Here is a 25,337-nt window from a genome sequence, read left to right on the forward strand (position 1 = left end):
GGATAAATTCCTAGACACATACAACCTACCAAGACTGAATCATGAAGACATCCAAAACCTGAACAGCAATAACAAACAATGAGATTGAAGCTGTAATAAAGTTTCCCAGCAAAGAAACACCCAGGACCTGACAGCTTCACTGCTGAGTTTTACCAAATACTTAAAAAAACCTAATACCAATCCTACTCAAACTATTCCAAAAAATAGAGGAGGACAGAATACTTCCAAACTCATTCTACAAGGCCAGTATTACCGTGATATCAAAACCCAAGGACACACCAAAAAAAGAGCTTAATATTAATTCAAGAATCCTCAACAAAATACTAGCAAACTGAATTCAACACATTAAACAGATCATTCATCATGAACAAGAACGATTAATCCCAGGAATGCATGGATGCTTTGATATATGCAAATCAATGATATATATAAACAGAATGAAGGACAAAAAACATATGATCACTTCAGTTGACGCTGAAAAGCATTTGATAAAATTTAACATCCCTTCATGACGCGATCCCTCAAAAAACTGGTTATAGAGGAACATTCCTCAACACAATAAAAGCCATATATGACAGACCAATGGCTAGTATAATACTGAATGGAAAAAAAACCTGAAAGCCTTTCCTCTAACATCAGGAAAATAAAAAGAATGCCCACTTTCACAACTATTATTCTACATTCAACATAGCACTGGAAGTCCTAGCTAGAGCAATCAGAGAAGAGAAAGAAATAAAAGGCATCCAAGTGGGAAAGGAAGACGTCAAATTATTCTTCTTTGCAGATGATATGATCTTTTAGTTGGAAAATCATAAAAAATCCACCTAGAAACTATTACAACTGATAAATTTAGTAAAGTTGCAGGATACAAAATCAACATATAAAAATCCAGCAGCATTTCTATATGCCAACAGTGAGCAATCTGAAAAAGAAATCAAGTAATCCCATTTACAATAGCTACAAATAAAATAAAATACCTAGGAATAAACTTAACAAACGCAGTGAAATTACAATGAAAACTACAAAACCTGATGCAAGAAATTGATGAGGACACAAAAATATGGAAAGATAGTCCATGCTCATGGATTTGAAGAATAATTATTAGTAAAATGCCCATACTACCCAAATTAATCTACAGATTCAATGCAATCCCTATCAAAATATCAGAGACATTCCTCATAGAAATAGAAAAAGTAATCCTAAAATTTATATGGAACCACAAAAGACCCAGAATAGCTAAAGCCATCCTGAGCAAAAAGAATAAAACTGTAGGAATCATATTACCTAAGTTCAAATTATACTACAGAGCTATAGTAATCAAAACAGCTTGGTACTGAGATAAAAACAGACACACAGACCAATGGAATGGAATAGAGAACCCAGAAATAAATCCATACATCTACAGTGAATTCATTTTCAACAAAGATGTTACAAATACATATTGGGGAAGGGACAGTCTCTTCAATAAATTGTGCTGGAAAAACTGGATATCCACATGCAGAAGACACTAGACTCCAATCTCTTGCCATATGCAAAAATCAAATAAAAATGGATTAAAGACAAATCTAAGACCTAAAACAATCAAACTACTAAAACAAAACACGGGCAAAAGTCTCCAGGACATTGGTCTGGGCAAATATTTCTTGAGTAATACCCCACAAACACAGGCAATGAAACTAAAAATGGACTAATAGAATCATATCATGTTAAAAAGCTTGGGCACAGCACAGGAAACAATCAACAAAGTGAAGAGACAATCTACCGAATGGGAGAAAATATTTGCAAACTACCCATCTGACAAGGGATTGATAACCATAGAATACATAAGGAGCTCAAACAACTATATAGGAAAAAAATGTAATAATCCAATTTAAAAATGGGCAAAAGATCTGATAGACATTTCTCAAAAGAAGACATACATACACATGGCAAACAGGCATATGAGAAAGTGCTCAACATCACTGATCATCAGAAAAATGCAAATCAAAACTACACGGTATCATCTCACCCCAGTTAAAATGACTTTTATCCCAAAGCAGGCAAAACAAATGCTGGTGAGGATATGGAGAAAGGGGAACCCTCGTACACTGTGGGAATGTAAATTAGTACAGCCACTACTGAGAACAGTATGGGGGGGTTCCTCAAAAACTAAAAATAGAACTAATATATGATTCAGCAATCCTACTGCTTGGTATATACCCCCCCAAAAAATAAATTAGTATATAAAAAAGATCTCTGCATTTCCATGTTTATTACAGCACTACTCACAATAGCCACATGACCATCAACAGTCATGCAGTAGTATTTAGCCATAAAAAAGGATGAGATCCTGTAATCTGCAACAACATGGATACAACTGGAAAACCTTATTTTAAGGGAAATAAGCCAGACACAGACAACCTTCACATGTTCTCACTCATTTGTGGGAGCTAAAAATCAAAACAATTGAACTCATGGATATAAGAGAGTAGAAGGATGGTTACCAGAGGCTGGGAAGGGTAGCAGAAAAAAGGAGATGGTTAGTGGGTACAAAAATACAGTTAAGATGCAATAAATACAATCTACTATTTGATAGCACAACTGGGTGAATACAGTCAGCAATACTTTGTTGTACATTTTAGAATAACTGAGAGAGTACAATAGGAATGTTTGTAACACAATAATAAAAGCTTGAGGTGATAGATACCTCACATACCCTGATGTGATTCTTACACATTATATGCCTGTATCGAAATATCCTATGTACCCTGTAAATATTAATATATACACCTCTATATCCCGTAAAAATTAAAGAGAAAAAAATTTTAAAAGGTGAACTGCCAAGGCTTCAAACCTTCTACTGCATCTCCCGGACAGGAGATCCTGGGCAAGTTATTTAACATTTCTAAGACTCAAACCCTCATCTTGTCACTTGGGAATGACAGAGATTTCTACAAGTGTTGTGAGGACTAAATGAAATGCTGAACTTACAGGCTTTAGCACAGAATCTGCACAAAGTAAGTTCTCAATAAATGCTGACTGCTATTAATTCATTTTACTAAATAAAGAGAAACATTTTAATGGCAATATCCAATACTAGTGAGTATGAAAAATCAAACCCTGTTGCTATTGATGGTGCTGATTTGATAATTCTCCTTTTTAAGTTGTAGTCATGGTTATGATTTATTACAGCAAAAGGATTCAAAGCAAAGTGTGCAAAGGGAAATGGGGCAGACTCTAGAGGAAACTGGTCACAGCTTTCAGGAGCTGTGTCCCTGTGCAGTCACACAGGCTGCACTTCATTCCTCCTGCAACAAATTGCGACAACACACCCACAATTTGTGAAATTTCACAATTGTGAGACCTCGCAATTGTGAGAAATGTTGTCTTCTAGATAAAGACCTAGTGCCTAGGGTTTTTTACTGGGGGCTGGTGATATGACAATTCTTCTGCAAAGTAATTCAGAAGTATCTAGAGCTCTCCCTCTGTGACTCAGTACCATAGAAAACAGGCAAAAACACTTAATGCAGATACGCTGATGTTAATAATAATAAATTAGAATCTAAATGGAAAATAGGACATGAGAGACTAGTAACACAGAACATTTCTACTAAAACAAAATGTGAAAAAAGCAGAAATATATAAACCTTATAACGATGAAATCCAATTTCATTAAATAAACAAGTAATCTGTGATAACTCTATGTATAAACTGTTTTTGTCTTTTCCTTTTTCTAAACTTTGTTATATGACTAAATTTCTTCTAAACTTAAAAACAGTATTTTAATAAAGGATATTTCTTCATGTTGAAATTAAGATGTAAAATAATGCATAACTGTCTTCTTTTTGCACTGTGCTTCCATCTGGCTTCTCATTACACACCCTCAGAACCTGGACGTCACCAAAGCCAGACGCTCGAGGTGGTGCCGTTTTCTCCCAGCCTACGCCAAAATGTTGATCCCTAGCTCCTAGATGACGCATCCCATCTAAGCAGAAACTCAATGAATGCTAAAGAAACAAACATACAAAATATATAATGCGGCCAACCAAAGAGGAACCTATTTGTCAATGAATCCTTGAAAAGTAGCTGAAAAGAACACTTGGAGAAAAGAGTTAAAAAATATTTTTAAAAGAATCACAAAAATCATGCAGATTTGAATGTTATCGTAAGTATTAACAAAGAGGGCAGTGTACACCTTCTCTGAAAGGAAATACGAAAGCAGAGATGCAGGGGGACAGGTGGGCATAAGGGTGTGGAGAGCTGAGCTTCTGGAAACAGGCAGAGGCTGTTTGGCCCTCTGAAGAGGGTCTGGGCCTCAAACCCTCCTCTGCTGCTCCTTCCTAGCTGGGTGACCTTGGGCAAGTCAACAAACCTCTCTGGGCCTGTTTGCTTATCTATAAAGTAGGGGTAATAACAGCACCCACCTTACGGGGTTGTTGGGAGGAAGACCCTGAACTTAGAAGAGTGCTTGATACCTAGTAAGGGCTTACTAAATGTTGCTTTTTCTCCCTCTAGGACTCATACTGAAGAGACTTGAATTCTCTGTACAGGCCTGGAGCCTTTCAGTGGGAGAGGCACACAAATAATCTCTTAAAGAGATTGCCCCCTCACAATCACATGAGCTCTTATGCAGAACACCTGCCTCTATGCTGCAATAGATTGAACGTTTGTGTCTCCCCAAATGCCTATGTTGAAATTTTACCATCTAAGGTAATGGTATTAGGAGGTGGGGCCTTTGGGAGGTGTTTAAATCACGAAGGTGGAGCCCTCATGAATGAGATATCATCTATAATCACCTACAATCTCTCTCCCAGAGAGCTCCCTCACTCCTTCCTCCATGTGCAGACACAGCAAGAAGGTGCCACCTATGAACCAGGAAGCAGTCCTCACCAGACACCGAATCTGCTCATGCATTGATCTTGGACTTCTCAGCCTCCAGAACTGTGAGAAGTAGATTTCTGGTGTTTGTAAGTCACCTAATATATGGCATTCTGTTATAGCAGCCCCAGTAGACTGAGACATATGCCTTGGTTCTCTGTCACTCACCAGGAGCCCGGCGTCTTCTTACTGGCTCTACCATCCAGGGTGCTTTCCCTTTCTCCAATAAGGTGATCACATTTGGTCTCCGAAAGGAAAGACCTGTACGTGGAACAAACATGGGAAATGATCATAAATGTGGGCACCACAGAAGTCAGAGCCACGCTCTGCATCAACAGGAATGCAGGTTTAGTAGCATGAAGGGAGCACAGAGGATGTGAAGGGCAGCTGGAGAATGGGGAGTGTGATATTGTGATTTATAAGAAGAAATATGTATTTGCTTTTCATCCCTGTTTCCTGGCACACAGCTCCTTAAACCCTGGGAATCTCCTGCATATGTGTCTTTTGTATGTTAATGAGAAGACTGTGACTGGGGGCTCCTGGACAGCCTTCAGATGGGGGCTGGTTGCCGATCATGTGATTAGAGGATTGGAACTTTCAGCCCCATCTCCTGACCTCTGGGGAGGGGTCAGAGGCTGGAGGTTGAGCCAATCACTAATGGCCAATGATTTAATCAACCTTGCCTACCTGAAGCCTCCTTAAAAACTCCAGTGGACTGGGTTTGGAGAGCCTCAGGGTTGCTGACCACGTGGAAGGTGGTGCAGTAGAGGGTGCATGCTCTGTGTCCCTCCCCTCATAACTTGCCCTCTGCATCTCTTGCATCTGGCTGTTCAACTGCGTCCTCTGTAATATCTTTTACACTGAGTTGGTAAGCATAAGTAAAGCGCCTCCCTGAGTTCTGAAAGCTACTCTAGCAAATGACTGAACTTGAGGAGAGGGTCACGGGAATCCGCTAATTTAGAGCTGGTCAGTTGGAAGGCCTGGACATGCAACTGGCCTCTGAAGTAGGGGACAGTCCTGTGGGACTGGGCTCTTACCCTGTGGGATCTGACACTATCTCCAGGTAGACAGTGTCAGAATTGAATTGGAGGACACCCAGCTGGAGTGTGCTGGAGAACTGTTTGGTGTGTGTGGGAAAACCTCCAAACATCTGGTGTTAGAGTGTGCGGTGTTGAATTTGGTTGTTTAAATCTCACATGGAAAGGCAGGAATCTAAATTATAGCCAGTAGAGTTGTTAAATTTTAATTCGACAAAGCAAACTATTTTCCTGAGAATTGAGTCAGAAACTCCTGAGGCTGGTTATGAAGTTACTGTCTTTCTGCTCCAGACCCTCACCCTTCTATTATCTGTTTTGTGGTGCCAGGGCAGGGGCCTTGCTGTCTTCACTTCTGCTTCACCGGCTGCTTCCTGTCAACATCCACCAATAGGGGCTTTGTTGGTTTCTATGTCTGGGTTTTTTAGTTCTGTACTCCCAGAACCAGTTTCATCTGGCTCCTTAGAAGTATAAACAAACCAGGCAGCACACTGCCCCCTCCTTCAGAAGTTCTGAGTCCCAGATCCGAGGGGACCTTCCTTGAAGCCCTAAAAACCCCAAAGTCTTCCCTTTGTCTCTCCAACCCCAGGAATGGTGGCAGCATCCTGCAATTACTGTCTCTCTGTTAAATCAATGTCCACTATTCACCTTTCAACAACACCTCTTAAATCAATTCCTTAAATTCTATCAAAAGAGGGCTGAGTGCGGTGGCTCATGCCTGTAATCCCAGCACTTTGGGAGGCCGAGGTGGGCAGATCACGAGGTCAGGAGATCGAGACCATCCTGGCTAATACGGGGAAACCCCGTCTCTACTAAAATACAAAAAATCAGCTGGGTGTGATGGAGCGTGCCTGTAATCCCAGCTACTCGGGAGACTGAGGCAGAGGAATCCCTTGAACCCGGGAGGCGGAGGTTGCAGTGAGCTGAGATCGCGCCACTGCACTCCAGCCTGGCGAAACAGCAAGACTCTGTATCAAAAAAAAAAAAAATTTATACCAAAAGAATTCAAGAGTTACCTACAGAGTTTCCCTAAGACCCAGCAATTCTACCCCTAGGTATATGCCCCAGAGAAATGAAAACATACATCCACACAAAAAATTTGTATATGTTCATAGCAGCATATCAAAATAACAAGAGTGAAAACAACCCAAATGCCCATCTATTAACTGATGAATGGATAAACAAAATGTGGTCTATCCATACCATACATATTCTTTGGCAATGAAAAGAAATGAGGTATTGGCACATGCTACAACGTGATGAACCTCAAAAACATTAGAAATCAAAGAAGCCACATATTTATGATTTCATATGTATGAAAGGCCCAGAGCAGGCATAACCAGAGAGATAGAAAGTGGACTAGTAGTTGCTGAACCTCGGGGGATAAGTGGCCAGGGGAGACAAAGAGTGACTGCTTATGGGTACTGGGTTTTTGGGTGGAAATAATGAAAATATAATTGATTGTGGTGATGGATGCATAACTCTGAATACACTATTATAAAAACCATTTAATTGTGTACTTTTTATGGTTGAATTGTATAGTATGTGAATTATATCTCAATATATTAAGCTCTTTTAAAAAAGAAACTGCAGTGGCTTCCATTTTCCTGACTAGACCCAGAGTGATGCATGTCCCTCAATACGCTGGTTCTGGATTGTGGGGCAAGAAGAGCCTTACCAAGCGAGACCAGGTTCCGGTAATTCTCCAACATGACATCTTCATACAAATCCTTCTGAATGGGGCTCAGCCATTCCCACTCCTCCTGGGAGAAGTAGATGGCTAAGTCCCCAAATGTTATAGGTGCCTGAAATGAAAAATCAAATGTCTATTCACCATGGACTTGTGCTTCCACACGGCTGGAGGAAACGGTGCACACATCTTAAACATGGGAGACACAAGGTACCAAGAATCATTCAGGAAGCATTCAGGGTTCTGAGGCCAAAAGGGGCAGGTGTATTAAATAAGTTAAATAAAATACAATATAAGACATAGCTGTTATTAAAATTATGTTGCATTAAGAACACGTGGCAACCTGGATCTACCAGGCATTTACAAAGTCAAGGCATTCTTCTAAGCACCTGACTGTACTGGCTCACTTAGTGCTCATGTGCATCAGTGATAGAGGCACTGTCAGCGGAATCACAGTATGTTACAGATGAGGAAACTGAGGCCCAGAGAGATGAGAAAACTTACTGCAGGTCTCACAGCTAGTAAATGGAGAAGCTAGTGTTCAGCCCAGACAGCTCCCGATTTAATCTCCTAACCACTTGCTCTCCAAGAAACATGTGAATATGTTACACATGACAAAAGGTTCTTTGAGGGTATAATCAAGGTTACTGATCACTTGACCTTGGCAGATTATCTTGGACTTGACCTGGCCAGTTGGTTATTGGTTTTTGCTGTATTGAAGATGAAAAATGAGGGTCAGGTGGAAAGTGTAGGAAGGAACTGAATCTGGCCAATAACCAGCAAGTCTGGAAGAGGACCTGAGCCCCAAATGAGAACACAGCCGGCTGACACCTTGATTTCAGCCCTGTGAACTCCAAAGCAGATGACCCAGCTAAACCATGTTGTGCCTGGACGCCAACCACAAAACTGCATGATAATAAACACATGCTGTTTTGAGCTGCCAAGTTTGCAGCTAATCTGTTACAGCAGCAAGGGGCAACTAATACACCCAACTGAAAGCAAACACGCTTGTTATGGGAAACTGCATTTGAGATGCCTGTTGTAAAAACCACTCAATGATTGACAGTCGTGGAGCATGCTGACCACAGGAGGCTACACATACAACCTCACTGCCTGCACCAGTGCAGTCAATGGAATAGCAGGGCTATGTGGTGCCTTTTAGTCTTGGGACCTTAGTTAAAGAGATTTCCTCCATGTAAATATGGGTTTTACAAGGAGAAACAAAACCACACAACAAGACTAACTCCAGAGCACATGTCAAGTCCCCTCTGCTACTGCAGGCCCCACCTGGGCATTCATCAAATCTCCATGCTGAGAAATCACAGTGGCTCTCATCTTCCTCCACGGAGGACATTTCTCCTGGGGAGGGCATTTCTCCTGGCACTGGCAAAGCCCCTGGGAATGCTGAACAAACAGGCCAGTGGCCATGTGCACACTGGGAATGGAGAGAGGCTCGCTGGGCAGTTTCCTGGCTGCTGGGCCCTTCTCAGGTTCTCATCCCCCATGGCAACGGGAGAAAACCAAGGACTAGGTGTTGGATGGATCTCCAACAGGCAACAAGTCTCCATGGAAGGAAAGCAAATGGTCCACATCTCACAAGACACAATGGGGTGTTCCGGAAGGAAGAGGAATTGCCACTTACCTTGGATTTGGATTTCCCCCGTGCAGAAGGCATCCTTTCCTCCCCCTTTAGAGTCCACACTGAGAGATGGGCACAGAGCTGGTAAGGCAGGGCTGTGGGGAGAAGACAGGTCATGAGGCCAACTGGGCCTTTTGGGCAGTGCCAGAGTCCACAGGCCCCTACCTAACCTGGAGACACACACACACACGACACACATGCACACATATGCACGTGCACACACACACACAGATGTCAGAACACCTGGCGCATTCCTGTCGCCCCTCACCTGCTCACGGTCAGGGAAGGGCACGGCCAACCCTTTTTGTGCCTAAGATCATAGCAGGTTCTTGGTCAGGAGGCAAATAAGGACTGTACAGACCTCTGGCCATCCATCTGACAAGTATTTACTGAGCACCTACTGGGTGTCCAGCTGTCCCAGGTACTGGGGAGAGAGCAGTGAGTTAGAGTGGAAGAGTGCCGGCTCCCAAGCACCTTACATTCCAGTAGGGAAAGCAAGTCCATATAAAGCACAATGATGGTCATGGTCATTGCTATGAATAATAAACAGGCCAGGGCAGGAGTTAGAGTCGTGGAATGGTCAGGGAAGGTGTCTCTGAGGAGGTCACATTGAGCTGAGGTCTAAATAGGAGAGCATGAGCCATGTGGGTGCTAGGGGAAGAGCATTCCAGGTAGAGGCACAGCAGGTGCCAGCGTCGTGGGCGGGCGCAGGCTAGGTGTGAGGAGAGCAAGGTCTGTGTACTGAGGCAGAGTGAGTGCGGCGGGGAGGGTGGGCTAAGGCAGAAGGGGCCGGATCATGAAGGGGGTGCTGAGCAGCTGGGATTTGATCTCAAGTGTGACATCACTGGGCGAGGAGGGGGAGCTGAGCAGGGGAGTGACACCATCAGACAACATTTAACAAAAATTTGTGGCATGTCTATATGGTGGGTAAACTGTGTGTTAGAAGAGGGAGCAGGAGTGAGGACAGAACTCACTAGGTAGCTTTGCAGAAATCCGGGGAAGATGTTGGTGGCATGACTAGGGTGGGTGGAGTGGAGGAAGGAAGATGTGGTCAGATCGCCTCCTCAAGAGGGCCCCTCTATCCACCCATCTCAAAGAATCTCTGCCCTGTATCAGTCTATACCTATGCTGTCCAGTGTGAATGCCACTAGCCACATATGAAAACTGAGCACGGGAAATAAGACTAGCGGAACTGAGGAACTCATTTTCTTCCCTTTTTTTTTCTTTTGAGACAGGGTCTTGCTCTGTTGCCCAGGCGGGAATGCAGTGGTGTGATCTTGGCTCACTGCAGCCTCAACCTCCCCAGCTCAAGCGATCCTCCCACCTCAGCCTTCCAAGTAGCTGGGACCACAGGCACCCGCCACCACACTCAGCTAATTTTTGTATTTTTCAGAGACAGAGTTTTGCCATGTTGCCCAGGCTGGTCTCAAACTCCTGGGCTCAAGCAATCAGCCCGCCTAGGCCTTCCAAAGTGCTGGGATTACAGACATGAGCAACTGTGCCCAGCCTGGAACTCATTTTCATTCCAATCTATTCACTATTAAAACAATAATAAAATAAAATTTAAAATTATTGCTAAAATTATTAAAATTTACTGTAAATTTAAAATGAAAAACTGATACTCAATTTGGTTACCGTAAAACTTTAAAGTATGTCTGGAACAACTCGGGTATGTGACTCTGCTTTTCCAAAGGTTTTATGAAATTAAGTACAGATCAGGTATCTCCACTGAAAATTAAGGGTCTAGATGGACCGTGTGTATAAAATTTGTATCAGATTTCAAAGACTCAGTATGAAAAAATGTAAACTATCAGTATGAAAAAATAACTATTTCATTGATAACTGTTTATATTGGCTACATGTTGAAATGTTAATATTTTGATATAGTCAGTTAAATGTTATTAAAATTAACTTTAATGGGCCAGGCACAGTGGCTCATGCCTGCAGTCCCAATGCTTTGAGGCTGATGCAGGAGGATCACCTGAGCCTAAGAGTTTGAGAGCAACCTGAGCAATGCAGTGAGACCCTGTCTCTATAAAACATTAAAAAATTAGCTGAGTGTGGTGGTGTGTGCCTGTAGTCCTAGCTACTTGGGAGGCTGAGATGGGAGGATTGCTTGAGCCTGGGAGGCAGAGGTTGAGGTGGGCCAAGATCATGCCACTGCAGTCCAGCCTGGGTAGCAGAGTGAGACCCTGTCTCAAAAACAAAGCAAAACAAAACAAAATTAACTTTAATGATAAATGTGTTGCTTTTTATCCTTTTCAATGTAGCCTCTGGAAAATGTAAAATTATCAGCCTCACATCATGTTTCTGTGGGGCAGTGCTGCCGCATGCTCTCTTATTGTATTGCCCCATTTTCCACATAGCACTTACCGCTTTCTGAAAACAGCTTGTTTATGTGGGTGTTTATGTGGGTAGTACCTCCCCACTCCCTAAACACACACAATGATCTAGGCTGGAAAGCAGAGACTTTGTTTTGTTCACCGCTCTACTCCCAGGGCTGAGAACCTACCTAGCACAGAGCAGGTGCTCAATAAACACTTGTTGACTAACTCAACCAAATCCTCAGTGTGCTGAAACCCCATCCCAGAGACACAGTTCTGCTGCAGCCATTCCCTGGCCCTCCACATTTGTCTTTGGAGAGGACAGAAATGGGGACATACTTTTCACTTCCCTTACTGTGGAAAGCTTGACATCTTGAGAAAATGATACAACGAATGCCTAATTACTCTTCACCAAATGTTAACATTTTTCCTACCCTTTTTTATAAAAAGGCAGTTGTCTGAAAGTTGTAGAATGACAGTTCATCCCTAAATGTTCCAGCACACGCCTCCAAAGAATGCCATCGTCATACCCTGCTGCCAACAACAGCAGAAATATCCCCAAAAGCTTTTTGTGACTTTGTAATGAAAAAAGTACAGCAGGATACAGCCTGGAAAATGGAAATAATGGATGTTCCCTCTACAGATGTTTGTTTCGTCCCCGTAGGGGTGGAGGTAGAAGAAGATAAATAAATCCAAGGCCATCAGGCTTGAGTTCAGAGTTAGGTAACGGATATGTTTTGATACAAAACATGGATCCTAAGATGGCCTTGTCCTATTTAAGAGAAGCTAGGCAGAAGAATGCTTGTATTATTACATTTCTCTCTTTGTAGGATGAAGTTGTAGTAAGAATATGAATACTAAGATGAATTATTAACAAGATGAATAAATGTTCCACGTGCTAAGCAACACTGAGGATTATCATTTCAATTCTCACATCTGGTGGCAAGTCCAGTTCTGACGCCGTTTTCCAGATGGGAAGGTGGAAGCACAGAGAGGAAGGAATCACTTGCCCAACGTCATAAGGTAGACCAGTGGCAGAGCCAGGGTTCAAACCTAGACATTTGCCCCAAATGCCTGGCTCTTAACCATACTGTGTGGCACCCTCCCCTCTGCCCATGTCAGAGGAAACAAGCTGAGCAGAGAAGACCAGCAGGGCAGGCTTAAGGCTGCTCTCCCAAGAGGCCTGTGTGCAGGGTCAGCCCCAGGCTGGCATCTAAGGACCTGGCTGGGAGACCATTCCCTACATGGATATAAAACTTTTCCTGATTGTTAAGAATACCTTCAGCTTCACTGTGTTGTGCAGGGAGCATACAATTTACGTCTTATGTTGAACCCCTGCTTTCCTCCTGGGAGTCTGCAATTTTGTTATCTGCCAACCAGAGGATGCCGACGTAACCAGCTCACAATAACAAATGTGGACACTGAGTCTCTAATGGGCATGCTGTGTAGACAGCACCTCGCATGTGTTGTTCTAACTCGTTACTAAGGGAATTAGTATGTCACTCAGGACTGCACTGGGAGAGGACTACGGGGAGCCTGGCCCTGGCTTCCCCAGGCTCTGCTCTGTGCACCCTTCCCTTTGCTGATACTGCTCTGCATTTTTTGGCTGTAATAAATCATTAGCTGTGAGCATGACTACAGGTTGGGTCCTGGGAGGCCCTCGAGAATTCTGGAACCTGGGAGGTGGCCCTGCAGACTCCGAAACATAAGCCAGTAAGAGGTAACCCCCACTCTATCACACCCCTCAGCTGTATCAGCCTTAGAATGAGGATCCAGCGAACAGTCATTCTGCAACAGATGGAGTTGAGGTGGGCACATGATCAATGTCCTGGCCCCAATGGGAGGCAGCTGGAGGTGTGGCTTTCCAGCCCCTCAGGATGGTGCCCTGAGCCACACCCCACTTCTCTGGTGCTCTTGTTAGAGGGACCCCTGGTTACCAGGCCTCTGGTTTAATAAAACATGACTAGAGTGACTCTGTCTTAAAGTGAGTAGCTAGGCGCTCACAAGGCCCCTGCTATAAGGTTAATGCTTACAGTATGAAAGTAGCCACATCCTGAGCTGACCACCTATTACAATTACAGAAAATTTATAGACACACAGAACATCTCCCACCAAGCCTGCAGAATGTCCAGATGTCCTGAGAGTGCAGCCCCCTTTACTCAGAGATAACATCAATGACCAGACTTAGGCTGAAGGATGAATGGTCATTGATAGCACAAATAGCCCTACCTTTAGTGAGTGCATCTGCACATTCCAGGTTTAATGACAGCTCCTTACAGTTTCCCATTCCTTCTCCTGCTTTCTGAGAACACCCTACTCTGTAACAGAGTAGTTTCCAATAAACTTGCTTCTTTCACTGTGCTCTGTGACTCACCCTGAATTCCTTCCTGTGCAAGATCCAAGAACCCTCTCTTATGGTCTGGATTGGGACCCTCTTTTCCAGCAACACTCACTGGGCAAGAAGGGGCGGGGTCCCATGCAGGTGAGCCATGGTCCAGGAGGGGCCACTAATCAGCACTGTGTGCCATGCCGGCCACATCAGGCTAAGGGGAATACTTGACTTCATCTGCCTGGGAATGGGGTGGGGGGGAATGAGGGCACTGGGGGCATTAGTGACTGTGGTAGACCAGAGTTATGGCCACCCCCCCAAAGATATGGACATCCTCATCTTCAGAACCCATGAATATGGCACCTTACACAGCAAAAGGAACTTTGCAGATGTGATGAAGTTAAGGATCTTGGGGGCGGGGGAGATTATCCTGAAAATGGAAAACACGCAAACCGTTTTTCCTCTGCTGTCACACCACAACAATCCATGACCACATGTGTGAGGAGTTTTCCCCACACACCAAGCAAGCAATCATTTCTGCAGCGGACCCCAGCTGGGTGTCCTCCAACTCAATTCTGACACTATGTTCCTGGGGACAGAATCAGATCCCAGAGCTTGAGGTCTCAGCCCCCAAGACTGCCCCACCTGCCCCACCTTCAGATACCAGTTGCAAGTCTGGACTTCAGGAATGTTTGACTGACTGGCTTTAAGTTGGGGTTCCCACAATCCCCTTTTGGGTTCAATTATTAATAATTTGCTAAAGCAGCTTACAGAACTCAGGCAAATACTGACATTTACTGGTTGATTATGAAGGCTATTCCGAAGAATACAGAGAAAGAAATGTGTAGAAATACAAGGTATGTGTGAGGTGGTGTGGAGCTTCCACGCCTTCCTTGGGAACCCTCCAGGAACCTCCATGTGTTCAGCTATCCAGAAGCTCTTCAAACCCTGTCCTTCTGAGTTTTTATGGTGGCTTCATTACACAGGCAAGATTAAACTACTGGCCCTTGGTGATCAACTTAACCTTTAGTCTTTCTCCCCTCCCCAGAGGTTGAAGGGTGGAGCTCAACGTCCCAACTGTCTAGTCCTGCCTTGGTCTTCCTGGTGACCAACCCTATCCTGAAGCTACCCAGGGGCTGCCAGCCACCAGCCATCTCATTAGCATACAAAAGACATGTAAAAGAAAAGGGCACGGTGCCTCACACCTGTAATCCCAGCACTTCGGGAGGCTGAGGTGGGCAAATCACTTGAGGTCAGTAGTTCAAGACCAGCCTGGCCAAAATGGGAAAACCCTGTCTCCACTAAAAATACATAAATTAGCACATGCCTGTAATCTCAGCTACTCTGAGAGCCTGAGGTAGGAGAATCACTTGAACCTGGGAGGCAAAGGTTGCAGTGAGCCAAGATCACACCACTGCACTGCAGCCTGGGTGACAGAGCGAGACTCTGTCTCAAAAACAACAAAATCTCTGGACCCCAAAATCACCAAGCCAAAGGGAAGTCAAGCTGGGAACTGCTTCAGGCAAACCTGCCTCCCATTTTATTACTAACCACATACCTCCCTCACAATATGCCCAAAAGAAAATTCTTTTTGGACAGAGGACACACAGAACTCATGAGATAAATGCGTATCTGATTGCTCCCTTTGCTCTATTTCACTAAGCCAGACTAAGGCATAAGTGACTACTCCTCTACCCTCCTGTCACATGTAAACTGTGTGTTCAGTGAAAGGCTCATCAGAGACTCGAAGGAATGCAACTGTTTGTCTCTCATCTACCTATGACCTGAAAGGCAGGGCCCTTGCTTCGAGTTGTCCCACCTTTCCGGACCAAACCAATGTACATCTCACACATACTGGCTGATGTCTCATGTCTCCCAAAAACATATAAAACCTAGCTGTGCCCCGACCACCTTGGGCACATGTCAGGACCTCCTGAGGCTGTGTCACAGGTGTGTCCTTAGCCTTGGCAAAATAAACTTTCTAAATTGACTGAGACTTGTCTCCGATATTTTGGGTTCACAGACATCACTTTGGAAATTGTAAGATTTCAGGAGTTTTATGCCAGGAAACAGGCTAAAGGCTAAATAGTTATTTCTCAATAGCACAATCCTGGATTGCCCAAGTGGGCTCAACATAATTACAAAGGTCCTCTTTATAGAAGGGAGGCAGGAGGATCAGAGTCAGACAGAAAAAGAAATTGCAAGATGGAAGCTATGCTGCTGGCCTTGAAGATGAAGGAGCACCTGCTGCCATGACTCTGTAGCTCTGCCTTTCAGGACTGTAAGAGAATAAATGAGTGTAGCTTGAAGTCACCAAGTTTGCAGCAATTTGTCACAGCAGCAAGAGAAAATGAACACAGTGACCCTTCCCCATTTCCTTCCAGTCCTCATGCCCAATAAATGGGCTTCTTTTGTTTTGTCAGTGACCTGGTGCTGAAAACATCTGTAATTCAGGGGAATTACAGGGCTAGGGTGAGATGAAGAGGTTGGCTGGTGATTGCTGAAGCCGGCCTGTGAGGCCACTCCAAGAGGCAGAAAGGAGCCCTGAAACATCAGCCCTGCCTGCCTCCCTCTTGCACATGTGCACACACACCCACGCACGCACATCCAGAGCTCCCTCGTGCTGAGGAAGCCCAGGGTGCTGCCTTGTTTTAGCCAGGGTCAGAGGGAAGGGTGAGGCGGCCCCCAGTGGTGGTAAACACATCACTCTGGGGTCAGACTGAGGGTGGCAAGTGTTCCTATCAGCTGTGTTACCCTGGGCAAGCCACTGAACCTCTCTGTGCCACAGTTTCCTCACCTCTCAACTGGGGACAATACAGAACCTACTTCTGGAGGGAGTTGTAAGAATGAAGAATCACGTTCGGGTCCTACACCCCCACCCCCATGCCAGTGCCTCCCTGCTAGTCCCTGAAGGGGCTGCCACAGCACCACCTCACTTCCTTCAGTCTGCTCAAACCTCACCTTCTCAGCAAGCCTCACTAACCATTCTATTTAATAATGCAAGCTGCCCCCCACCACCCTTCACGGCTGGTTCAGATATTTCTTTTTTCAGCAGCTCTTATCGTGGTGTAACTCGCTGCAGAATTTGCTTATGCTTACTGTCAACCGTCCTGAGGACAGGCAACTCTGTAGTCCAAGTGCCTTAGATCAGCATCCAGCACACGGAAAGGGCTTAAGTGTTTGCTAACTGAATGACTGAATGGCTTTGTAATAAATATTAACTTTCTTTACCAACACTTTTTCAAGGAGCCTTCCCTCACCCACTAAACCGGGGTAGGGGTATCCTTCACATGTATCAGGTGCCACTTCTTCACAGCGGAAACACATTCCATTGTGAGCACATTTGCCTTCTGGCTTTACCTCTTGTCCTCCACCGGACAATGCATTGACCAATGTTCTCATGTGTGCAGCTGTGTGACCTTGGGCAAGTTACTGAACCTTGCTGGGTCTTTACATCTGCAAAGGGAGGGCAAAGCGCTGCTGGAGGATGAGATGAGATCATATCAGTCAGTGCTCCGTTAAGGTAAACTCTATTTACCACCATTGCTGTTGAGGTTACAAGCGCCAGGTGGGGCCAGTTCTGTGGGATGCGAGTTTGGGAAAAGGTCGCATTGACGGTCCTTAGCCCACATGCTCTACGCACGTGCTCAGGTGTGTGTGCTGAATGTGCTCCATGCCTGGAGCAACATCACCTCCTCAGTTAATGACGATGAGAATGAAAGCTGTGCTGGCTCCTTTCTATGCATCACACCATCTCCTTTAACCTTGAATGGCAAATCAACCACCCAGGGTCCTTATCTTCCATCGCAGGGATGAGAGAGGGACGATGACCCGCCTGTTGTCACAGAGCTTTAACTGATGGAGCCTGGATTTGAGGCCCTATCCACAAGCCGCACGCTTTGCACTCCTCACACAGGGCAGGAGTCCACTATCCACCCTGGCAGGGCACGGGAGGCATCGGTGTGGAGAAATGCTTCCTGAAAACATCCCCATATGTATGTTTATGTCATAGTAGAGTGGCCACAGGAGTTGGGGAAAATTTGAGTATATCATGTTAAGACTGAGGAGCGAGGGCTCGGTGACGAACTGAGCAGACTGGCCTTCGATTCTGACTTTTCTGAGCGAGGTTTCCTTCGTACAGAGATGGGGACCAAGAGGCCTGCCCTGAATCCTGGACACCTGAATTCTGGGCTGTGTTAGACCCTAGGACAACGGTGTGCTGGGGAATGTTTAATAAGCAGCTTGCTGCAGGGGCGATTTATAGTGTTTACAACTTCCATGGAGTAAATACTCTGATATGGTTTGCATCTGTGTCCCCATCCAAATCCCATGTTTAATTGTAATCCCCAATGTTGGAAGTGGGACCTGGAGGGAGGTGACTGGATCTTGGGGGTGGATCCTTCGTGAATAGTTGAGCACCATCCCTTTGGTGCTGTTCTCGTGACAGAGTTCTCATGAGATCCAGTTGTTTAGAAGTGTGTAGCACCACCCCCCTGCCTCTTTCTCCTGCTCCCACCATGTAAGACACCTCCTCCCACTTTGCCTTCTGCCATGAGTAAAAGTTTCCTGACGCCTCCCTGAAGCTGCTATGTTTCCTGTACAACTTGCAGAACCGTGGGCCAATTAAACTTTTCTTTAAAAATTACCAGTCTCGGATATTTCTTTATAGCAGTGTGAGAACAGACTAATACACACTCCCACCACAGCAGGTTGTAAGCTATTGAACTGATGTCACTTGGCATGGGGCTGAATGGCTTGGGTGTGCCAGCTCCAGCACACCACTGCTGCAGGGCCTTTGAGAATAAAGCCCTATTCTTTGCCTGGGAATTCTTAAACTTTGGGCAGATATCCCTGAAGAGTACAGGAGGGCTAATGCCTATTTCTATGGTTTGAGATATATCCCAAAGCAGCTGCCCATAACAGAAAACTCTTTTCATTTCTTGTTTTGAAACACGTTCATTTGTGCATATTACTTCATAATAAATCTGGGTTTGTGTTAATGTAAAAATCATGTTTTAAATGATTTACCAGATAAGCAGATCAGTTGGCTTTCCCCTTCCAATTACTTAGGTAAAATGACTTGTTCCAGGAAGTTGTAATGCATTCATCCCGCAGTGTTCACAGGTGTGTGCACTCAGCCACGCACCCCAAATTTGAGAAGATGATTCTTGTCTGATATGGTCTGGCTGTGTCCCCACTCAAATCTCATCTTGAATTATAGCTCCCATAATTTCCACGTGTTGTGGGAGGGACCCGGTGGGAGATAACTGAATCATGGGGGCGGTTTCCCCCATGCTGTTCTCATGGCAGTGAGTAAGTCTCATGTGATCTGATGGTTCTGTACGGGGACTCTCATTCTCCCTGTGGCCATGTAAGACGTGTCTTTCACCTTCCATCACGATTGTGAGGCCTCCCCAGCCACGTAGAACTGTGAGTCTGGGTATGTCTTTATCAGCAGCATGAAAACAGACTCATACATTGTCCATAAAATAATTTTCTTCAAGGAACTCGGCACTACTGGGGAAGAAAGAACAGCAGTTTGATATTAGGTAATCCTGGATTCAAAGCTTGCCTCTGCCAATTACTGGCTGTGAAAAAGTTACACAAAGCCTGTTTGCTCATCTATACAATGGGGTAAAGAAAACCTACCTCACCTCTGCCGTTAGGATATTTACATGTGATGTCTTCGGTAATTGGAACATGGTCATTGCTTGCCTTCCTTTTCCTTTTCAACTCACAATACAGTTGACCCTTGAGCCATGTTATTTGAATTGTGAGGGTCCACTTATATGCAGATTTTTTTCAATAGAAGTTACACTGAGTGTGCCTACCTCTCCAGCCTCCCCCTTCTGGCTCCTCCACCTCTTCCACCTCTGAGACAGTAAGACCAGCCCCTCCTCTTCCTCCTCAGCCTACTCGACTTGAAGGCCATGACGATGAAAACCACTCCTACTTCATGAACAGTAAATATATTTTCCTTATGATTTTCTTAATAACATTTTCTTCTCTCTAGCTTATTGTAAGAATAGAGTATGCAATACATGTAACACACAAAATATGTGTTAATAGACTGTGTAGGTTATTGCTTAGGTGTCAGTAAGGTGACCAGTAGACTATTAGTACTTAAGTCTTTGGGGAGTCAAAACTATATGTGGATTTTCTACAGTACAGGGGGTTGGTAACACTAACCCCTGCACTGTTCAAGGGTCAACCATATACCAAGCATCCAAGAGACCAACGAAGACTGAGACCCACTAAAAAGGCTGAGATTAGAATTCTTATCCAGTGCTGGAGGAGATAAATTGGTGTAACTTCAATGGAGGGCAATTTGGCAATGTCTTTAAGACTGAAGATACACATTCTTTACCCCTGTTGTACTCTTTAATCCAGCAACCTTATTTCCTGTACATGTCTTCAGACATCTTTGCACATGTGCACAATGAGAGACACACAAGGGTATTCACAATGGCAGAGTTTATAGAAAGAGGCAGTACATTTCCTTGGGTAAGGGTGTGGGCCTGCAGCAGGCTGTCTAGGTTCAGTATTTAACTCTGCCGTCCGCTATCTGTGTGGACTTAGACACTCTATGTGTCCTCTCCCGGCCTGAGCTTCCTCATATGTAAGATGAGACAAAACACAGTAATGACTTCACAGGGTTGTGGTGAAGATTAAATGAGTCAAAATACATAACACATTTAGAGTGGTGCCAGGAAGCAGGGCCAATGCTAAGAATTTCATTATTACTACCACCATCAGGAGATTGGAAACAACCTAACAGCCCATCAATAGGAAAATGGCTAAGTGAATATTACATGCATATAATGAGACACCACATATTAAAAGAAACAAAGTAGAACCATAATAGTGATACCTAACTGGGGGTAATTTTGCCCCCCATGGGAAAACTGCAATGTCTGAGGCTATTTTTGGTTGTCACATCTGGGAGTAGGGGTGCCCCTGGCACCTAGTGAGTGGAGGCCAGGGATGCTGCTCACCATCCTGCAATGCACAGGACAGCCCTCCAGAGCAGAGAAGGATCTGGTTCAAAACATCAACTGCGCCAAGGCTGAAAAACCTCCAAGATAAAATGGTATTATAAGGGCAAAAACATAGAAAAGCCATTTAGAAAAAAACAAAATATAGTATACAAATACATGACTTTGAAAAGGCTCTGGAAAGATAAACAAAAAGTTTGTAGCAGTGACTGTCCCTGAAGAAAGGAACCAGGTTATATGTGTGAGTATGGAAAAATCCAAAACCCGCTTTGGCGTTTTGTGTCATGAACGTATAATTACATCTTCAAAACAACGAATGAAATAAAAGAAGGCTGGATCGCACATACCGCATCAAGGCAGGGCTGTAAACCTGGCTCATCTTCTGAGTCCCTGATGATAGATGAGAAAGGGCTTTGAAAGGCACAAAGCTACGTCCTCCTGAGGTGAGGACGGCTGGAACCTGGATGGGAACATGCTTCAAAGAGTTACTGAACCGTGGTTGTGCCTCCCTTCTGAGGCAAATAACTGAGGGGCCTTCCCCTCCTGCTCTGGCACCCCTTTGAGCCTTGGGGGCTGTGCTGGGTATTGAATTGCGGGAGGGTCCTGATATACTGAAAACCAGCCATTAAATGCACTGCCACAGCCTCATTGCCTCCTTTGGGCCAGCCAGCTTTTGCTGTACCAGCTGTCAAATATTCAAAGATCACTCCTGGCCTGAACCTGCCAGCCCCAGAGGCCAGGGACATACGTAGGCAATTTCTCCAAAGACGTCAGCACAGCTGTCACAGGAAGAACACAGGCTATGCATATGCATGTCTAGCCTGCCATTTCCCCACTTTGCCCGGGAACACATTAGGTTACCTCACTTGCAGGATGGGGCTAGGAATACCCCTACTGCAGGGAAGTGCAGCTGTGAGGACTGTTTTTGATAAGATAGCCAAGCAGAGGTCACTCGCATCCTCCCCCTGACTCCTCCAAATCAATTTATCTCATTCCCAGAGGCCCCAAAGGAGCCTGAGCTGCAGGCACTCAGAGCTGTAGCTCTCAACCCTGTGCGTACATTAGTCTCTTGGGAGCTTTCTAATAAATAGTCACAGCTGATGGCAGTTCACTATGCCAGACCAATTAAATCAGAATCTCTGGGGATTGAGTCTGACCCGCCCTTTTTTTTCTTTTTTTAAATAAAGCATTCCAAGGTGAGAGTAACATGAAGCCATCGTTTAGAATAACGTTCGAGTCTCAGAGTCTCAAGGACAGGGCTAGAGATCTGACCTCTTTCTGTTGAAGTCCCGACCTCAGTGAAGAGAAAAGTCTTTGGTTAAGATCAAAGTCAAACTCTTAGATTCCCCAATCAAGTGATACCAAAGGGTCACTGCTGGTGGTCCTTCCTGGCTCTGGAGTTGACCAAAATGCCCATGGGAGACCTGGATGTTGACTCTAAAAAGAACACCTGCCAACACCCTGTAATCCCTTTACCCTGCTTTACTTTTCAAAGTACCTATCAGCACCTATTACAGACTTTATTTTTGTCTCTCCTACTAAATGCAAGTTCCAGCTGAGTAAAAACCTTGCCTGTTTTGTTGAGAGACTAGCACAGTGCCCAATCCATGGTAGGCACTCACTGGCTGAATGAATGAATGCATCTCGGAGCTTACCCGGGCTGCAGGCCCTTTCTTCTCATCTCAGGACACTATCCTTTTATCATCTCTCCGTTCCCCGCCTTCCCCAGCTCCCTTACTCTTCTCCCTGTCATCATGCCTTGGGTCTGTCCATGAGCTTGCATCACGGTCCTCTTAATCAGAGTGATTTTGCCCCTGCAGGGGACATCTGACAGTGTCTGGAGACATTTTTTTTTTTTTTGCTTGTCACAACCCGGAGGGAGGCGCGGTGTGCTACTGGCCTGGTAAATAGAGCCCAGGGTTGCTGCACAACATCCTATAATACATAGAATAGCACCCCCTCCCACCTCCCAACAAAAAACTATCTGGCCCCAAATGTCATAGTGCCAAGGCTGTGAAACACTGGTCTGGACAGAAACATTTCCAGACCCATGTGTTCTATGGAAACATCCCTTAGTCCCTGACACTTCAAAGTTCTGTTCTTGACCCCATGGGCTCCCTAGGGACATCTCCATCAGGAAGATCCTTTGTTCCTGACCCCACCTCCTCTACCCTAATGCTGCCCTCCCAGGACCCTGCCTACACAATTCTGAACCTAAGCCCTGATCTAGACGTCCAAGTTATTTTACCTCTGGACCTGCAACCTTTACTCTGGGGCTCATCCTTTTGCATTTCTACCTATGGATTTTATTCTCCAGGTGTGGGACGCCTGCGGTTATTATGCTAATAATAAAACGATGATCATTGATGTGGCGCTTCCTTGTGCCAAGTTCTACTTATGCTCACCATAAACCTGAGGTTGGTTCTGTTATTACTACTGTTTTACAGGTGAACCGAGGGGTGGTGGACTTAAGCAAGCTCTCTCAGTCACACAGCTAGCCAGTGGTGAAACCAGGAGTCAACACCAGACAGCGGGGCGCCACAGTCCATGCTCTTAATTTTCCAAGCTACCCTGGTAGGAAGGGGACACAACCATACTTAGCGTCAGTGGAGGGCTCTGTCCTCCACTCAAATGTACACATGCAGAAAACTGACGACGCAGGTGGTTGGCGGGGGCAGCGCACCACTGCTCAACTGGAGATGGTCAGATGCCCTGGTATGTGGACAAAGATAGCCCAGTCCCAAGTTCAGAGATGCAAACTCCTCCAGCATTCACCACTACCTCTGCCTCTGTATAGGGTCAAAGAAAAACGACCACCAGCACCATAACCAACACCTAAACACGGTGATTAGTATGTGACAAGCTCTGTGCAGGGTGTTTCAGCTACGTCATCCCATTTAATCTTCCCAATAACACCCAGGCAGGTGCTATTAATATGCTATTTTACCAAGGAGGAAAGTCATGCACAATTAAACAGTTCCACAGATTTCCAGGGCAGCCCATCACACCTTAGAGCTGCTAAGAATTCTTCCCCTGTGGGCCTCCATTTCCATGGTTACAGTGAGATATACACCAGAAAGGCACAGTCACACACTCATAACCGCAAAGCCACTGACGCTAAGTGGCAGACAGACGCCCAGGCAAGTCACACAGTAACCCAAGGCTACAATAAACGCCCACATCAGCCTGACACTGACACACGCACACACTCCACAAACACAAATCTTCACAGTCAGCGTCACACACCCACTCCCGGCTTCCCAATGGCTCCATTGTTTCCTTCGCGTGGGTCACGCAGCGATACACATCCGCGGTCCTGACATAGCTCCCTCACACACAGGCACACACGGCTCGCCTCACACGCGGCGCCAACTTCACACTTGGGCGCACAAGCCCCGAGAACCACAGCGGCGAAAGGGCGCAAACCCCACGCCGTGCGGGCCAAGAACCCACGCAGGCGCGAGCCCACCGCCCACGCAAGCACCCGCGCAGACGCCCACGCCATCGTGGATGCGCAAACCCACGCGCGCCTTGGCAGGAACGTCCACGCAGTGGCGGGCGCGCCGCCCACGCCCTCAGAGAGACACACCCACACTCTCGCCAGCCCCCTCACCTCGGTCTTCCCGGGCTCAGACCCCGGCGGCGACCACCGAGACAGCCGAGCAGGGACTCAGCGCCTGCGCACTCCCCTCCGGGACCCCGGGACGGCGCGCTGCACCCCCCTTCACACACGCACCACGCATGCGGGCGCGTGGCCCCGCCCCCAAACAAGGCCACGCGGCGCGCGCTCACCCGCCTCTCGGGGACAGTACCACCAACCCCGGCCTGAGGCCCCGCCCCCTCAGCGCCACACGCACAAGCGCTTTCGCACGATTGGTGCAGGCGGACGCGCGAGGTCCCGCGCCTGCGCACACCCCCGGGGCTGGCACGCACACCGGTCTCCTAGGGGACTGGCGCCTGGCCTTGCTTTTCATCCTCTCAGGAGATCACGTGTGGACACTGAGGCCCTTCCTCGAGCTCTTTAACCAAACCCAACCTCCCCAATTCGCCGCCTTCCCCGCTCCCACGACCACACGTTCCCGTGTGAGGGCTTATTGCCTCCAGCCAGCCACCGTCCTTCGCCCCCACATTCACGAGGTTTGGAGCCGGCCTCACCCGCGGAGGCGGACATCGCCCACCCGCGCGTGCGTACTACGGTGTCATCCTGCGACCTCCAGAATCCACCGGGGTGCAGCGAGGCTGTGGAAAGTCCCACCCAGAACGTGAGGTGAAGAAGGCTTGGGCTGCGCTGGTTCTGCTCTGTCCGGGTCGGAGATGAACTAACCCGGGAGAGCAGCGGAGGGATGTTTCTTTCGGCCAACACTAGGGACTCACCTGCACGTTTTGCGAAGAGGCCCACAGTCCTTTGCGTGGCGCTCGGACTACATTTCCCAAAGGCCCCTGCGCGGCCTGGGGGCTGTTCCATGCGG

At 46.1% G+C, this 25,337-nt stretch overlaps 1 protein-coding gene across 5 annotated transcripts in view; it reads right to left on the minus strand.

Annotated features, from left to right (window-relative positions):
* The window catches only part of ZNF667 (zinc finger protein 667), a 36,943-nt gene extending 12,336 nt beyond the window's left edge, over positions 1–24,607 (minus strand). The window contains exons 1-5 of one of the 5 annotated variants that reach the window (XM_055104343.2): positions 24,482–24,591; positions 18,902–19,390; positions 9,224–9,315; positions 7,570–7,696; positions 5,026–5,118 (exon numbers count right to left, since the gene is read on the minus strand). In XM_055104343.2, coding sequence (XP_054960318.2) covers positions 5,026–5,118; positions 7,570–7,696; positions 9,224–9,256 — 253 coding nt within the window. In that variant the 5' untranslated portion in view covers positions 9,257–9,315; positions 18,902–19,390; positions 24,482–24,591. Of the gene's footprint in view, positions 1–5,025; positions 5,119–7,569; positions 7,697–9,223; positions 9,316–17,233; positions 17,347–18,901; positions 19,391–24,114; positions 24,392–24,481 lie in introns of those variants that run through there. The other 4 variants (XM_055104344.2, XM_003809868.4, XM_034945727.4 and 1 more) reach the window with 4 other exon arrangements.
* Between the last annotated feature and the right edge of the window lie 730 nt (positions 24,608–25,337).

The sequence above is a fragment of the Pan paniscus genome, chromosome 20, assembly GCF_029289425.2.
Source record: "Pan paniscus chromosome 20, NHGRI_mPanPan1-v2.0_pri, whole genome shotgun sequence".
Taxonomy (NCBI): domain Eukaryota; kingdom Metazoa; phylum Chordata; class Mammalia; order Primates; family Hominidae; genus Pan; species Pan paniscus.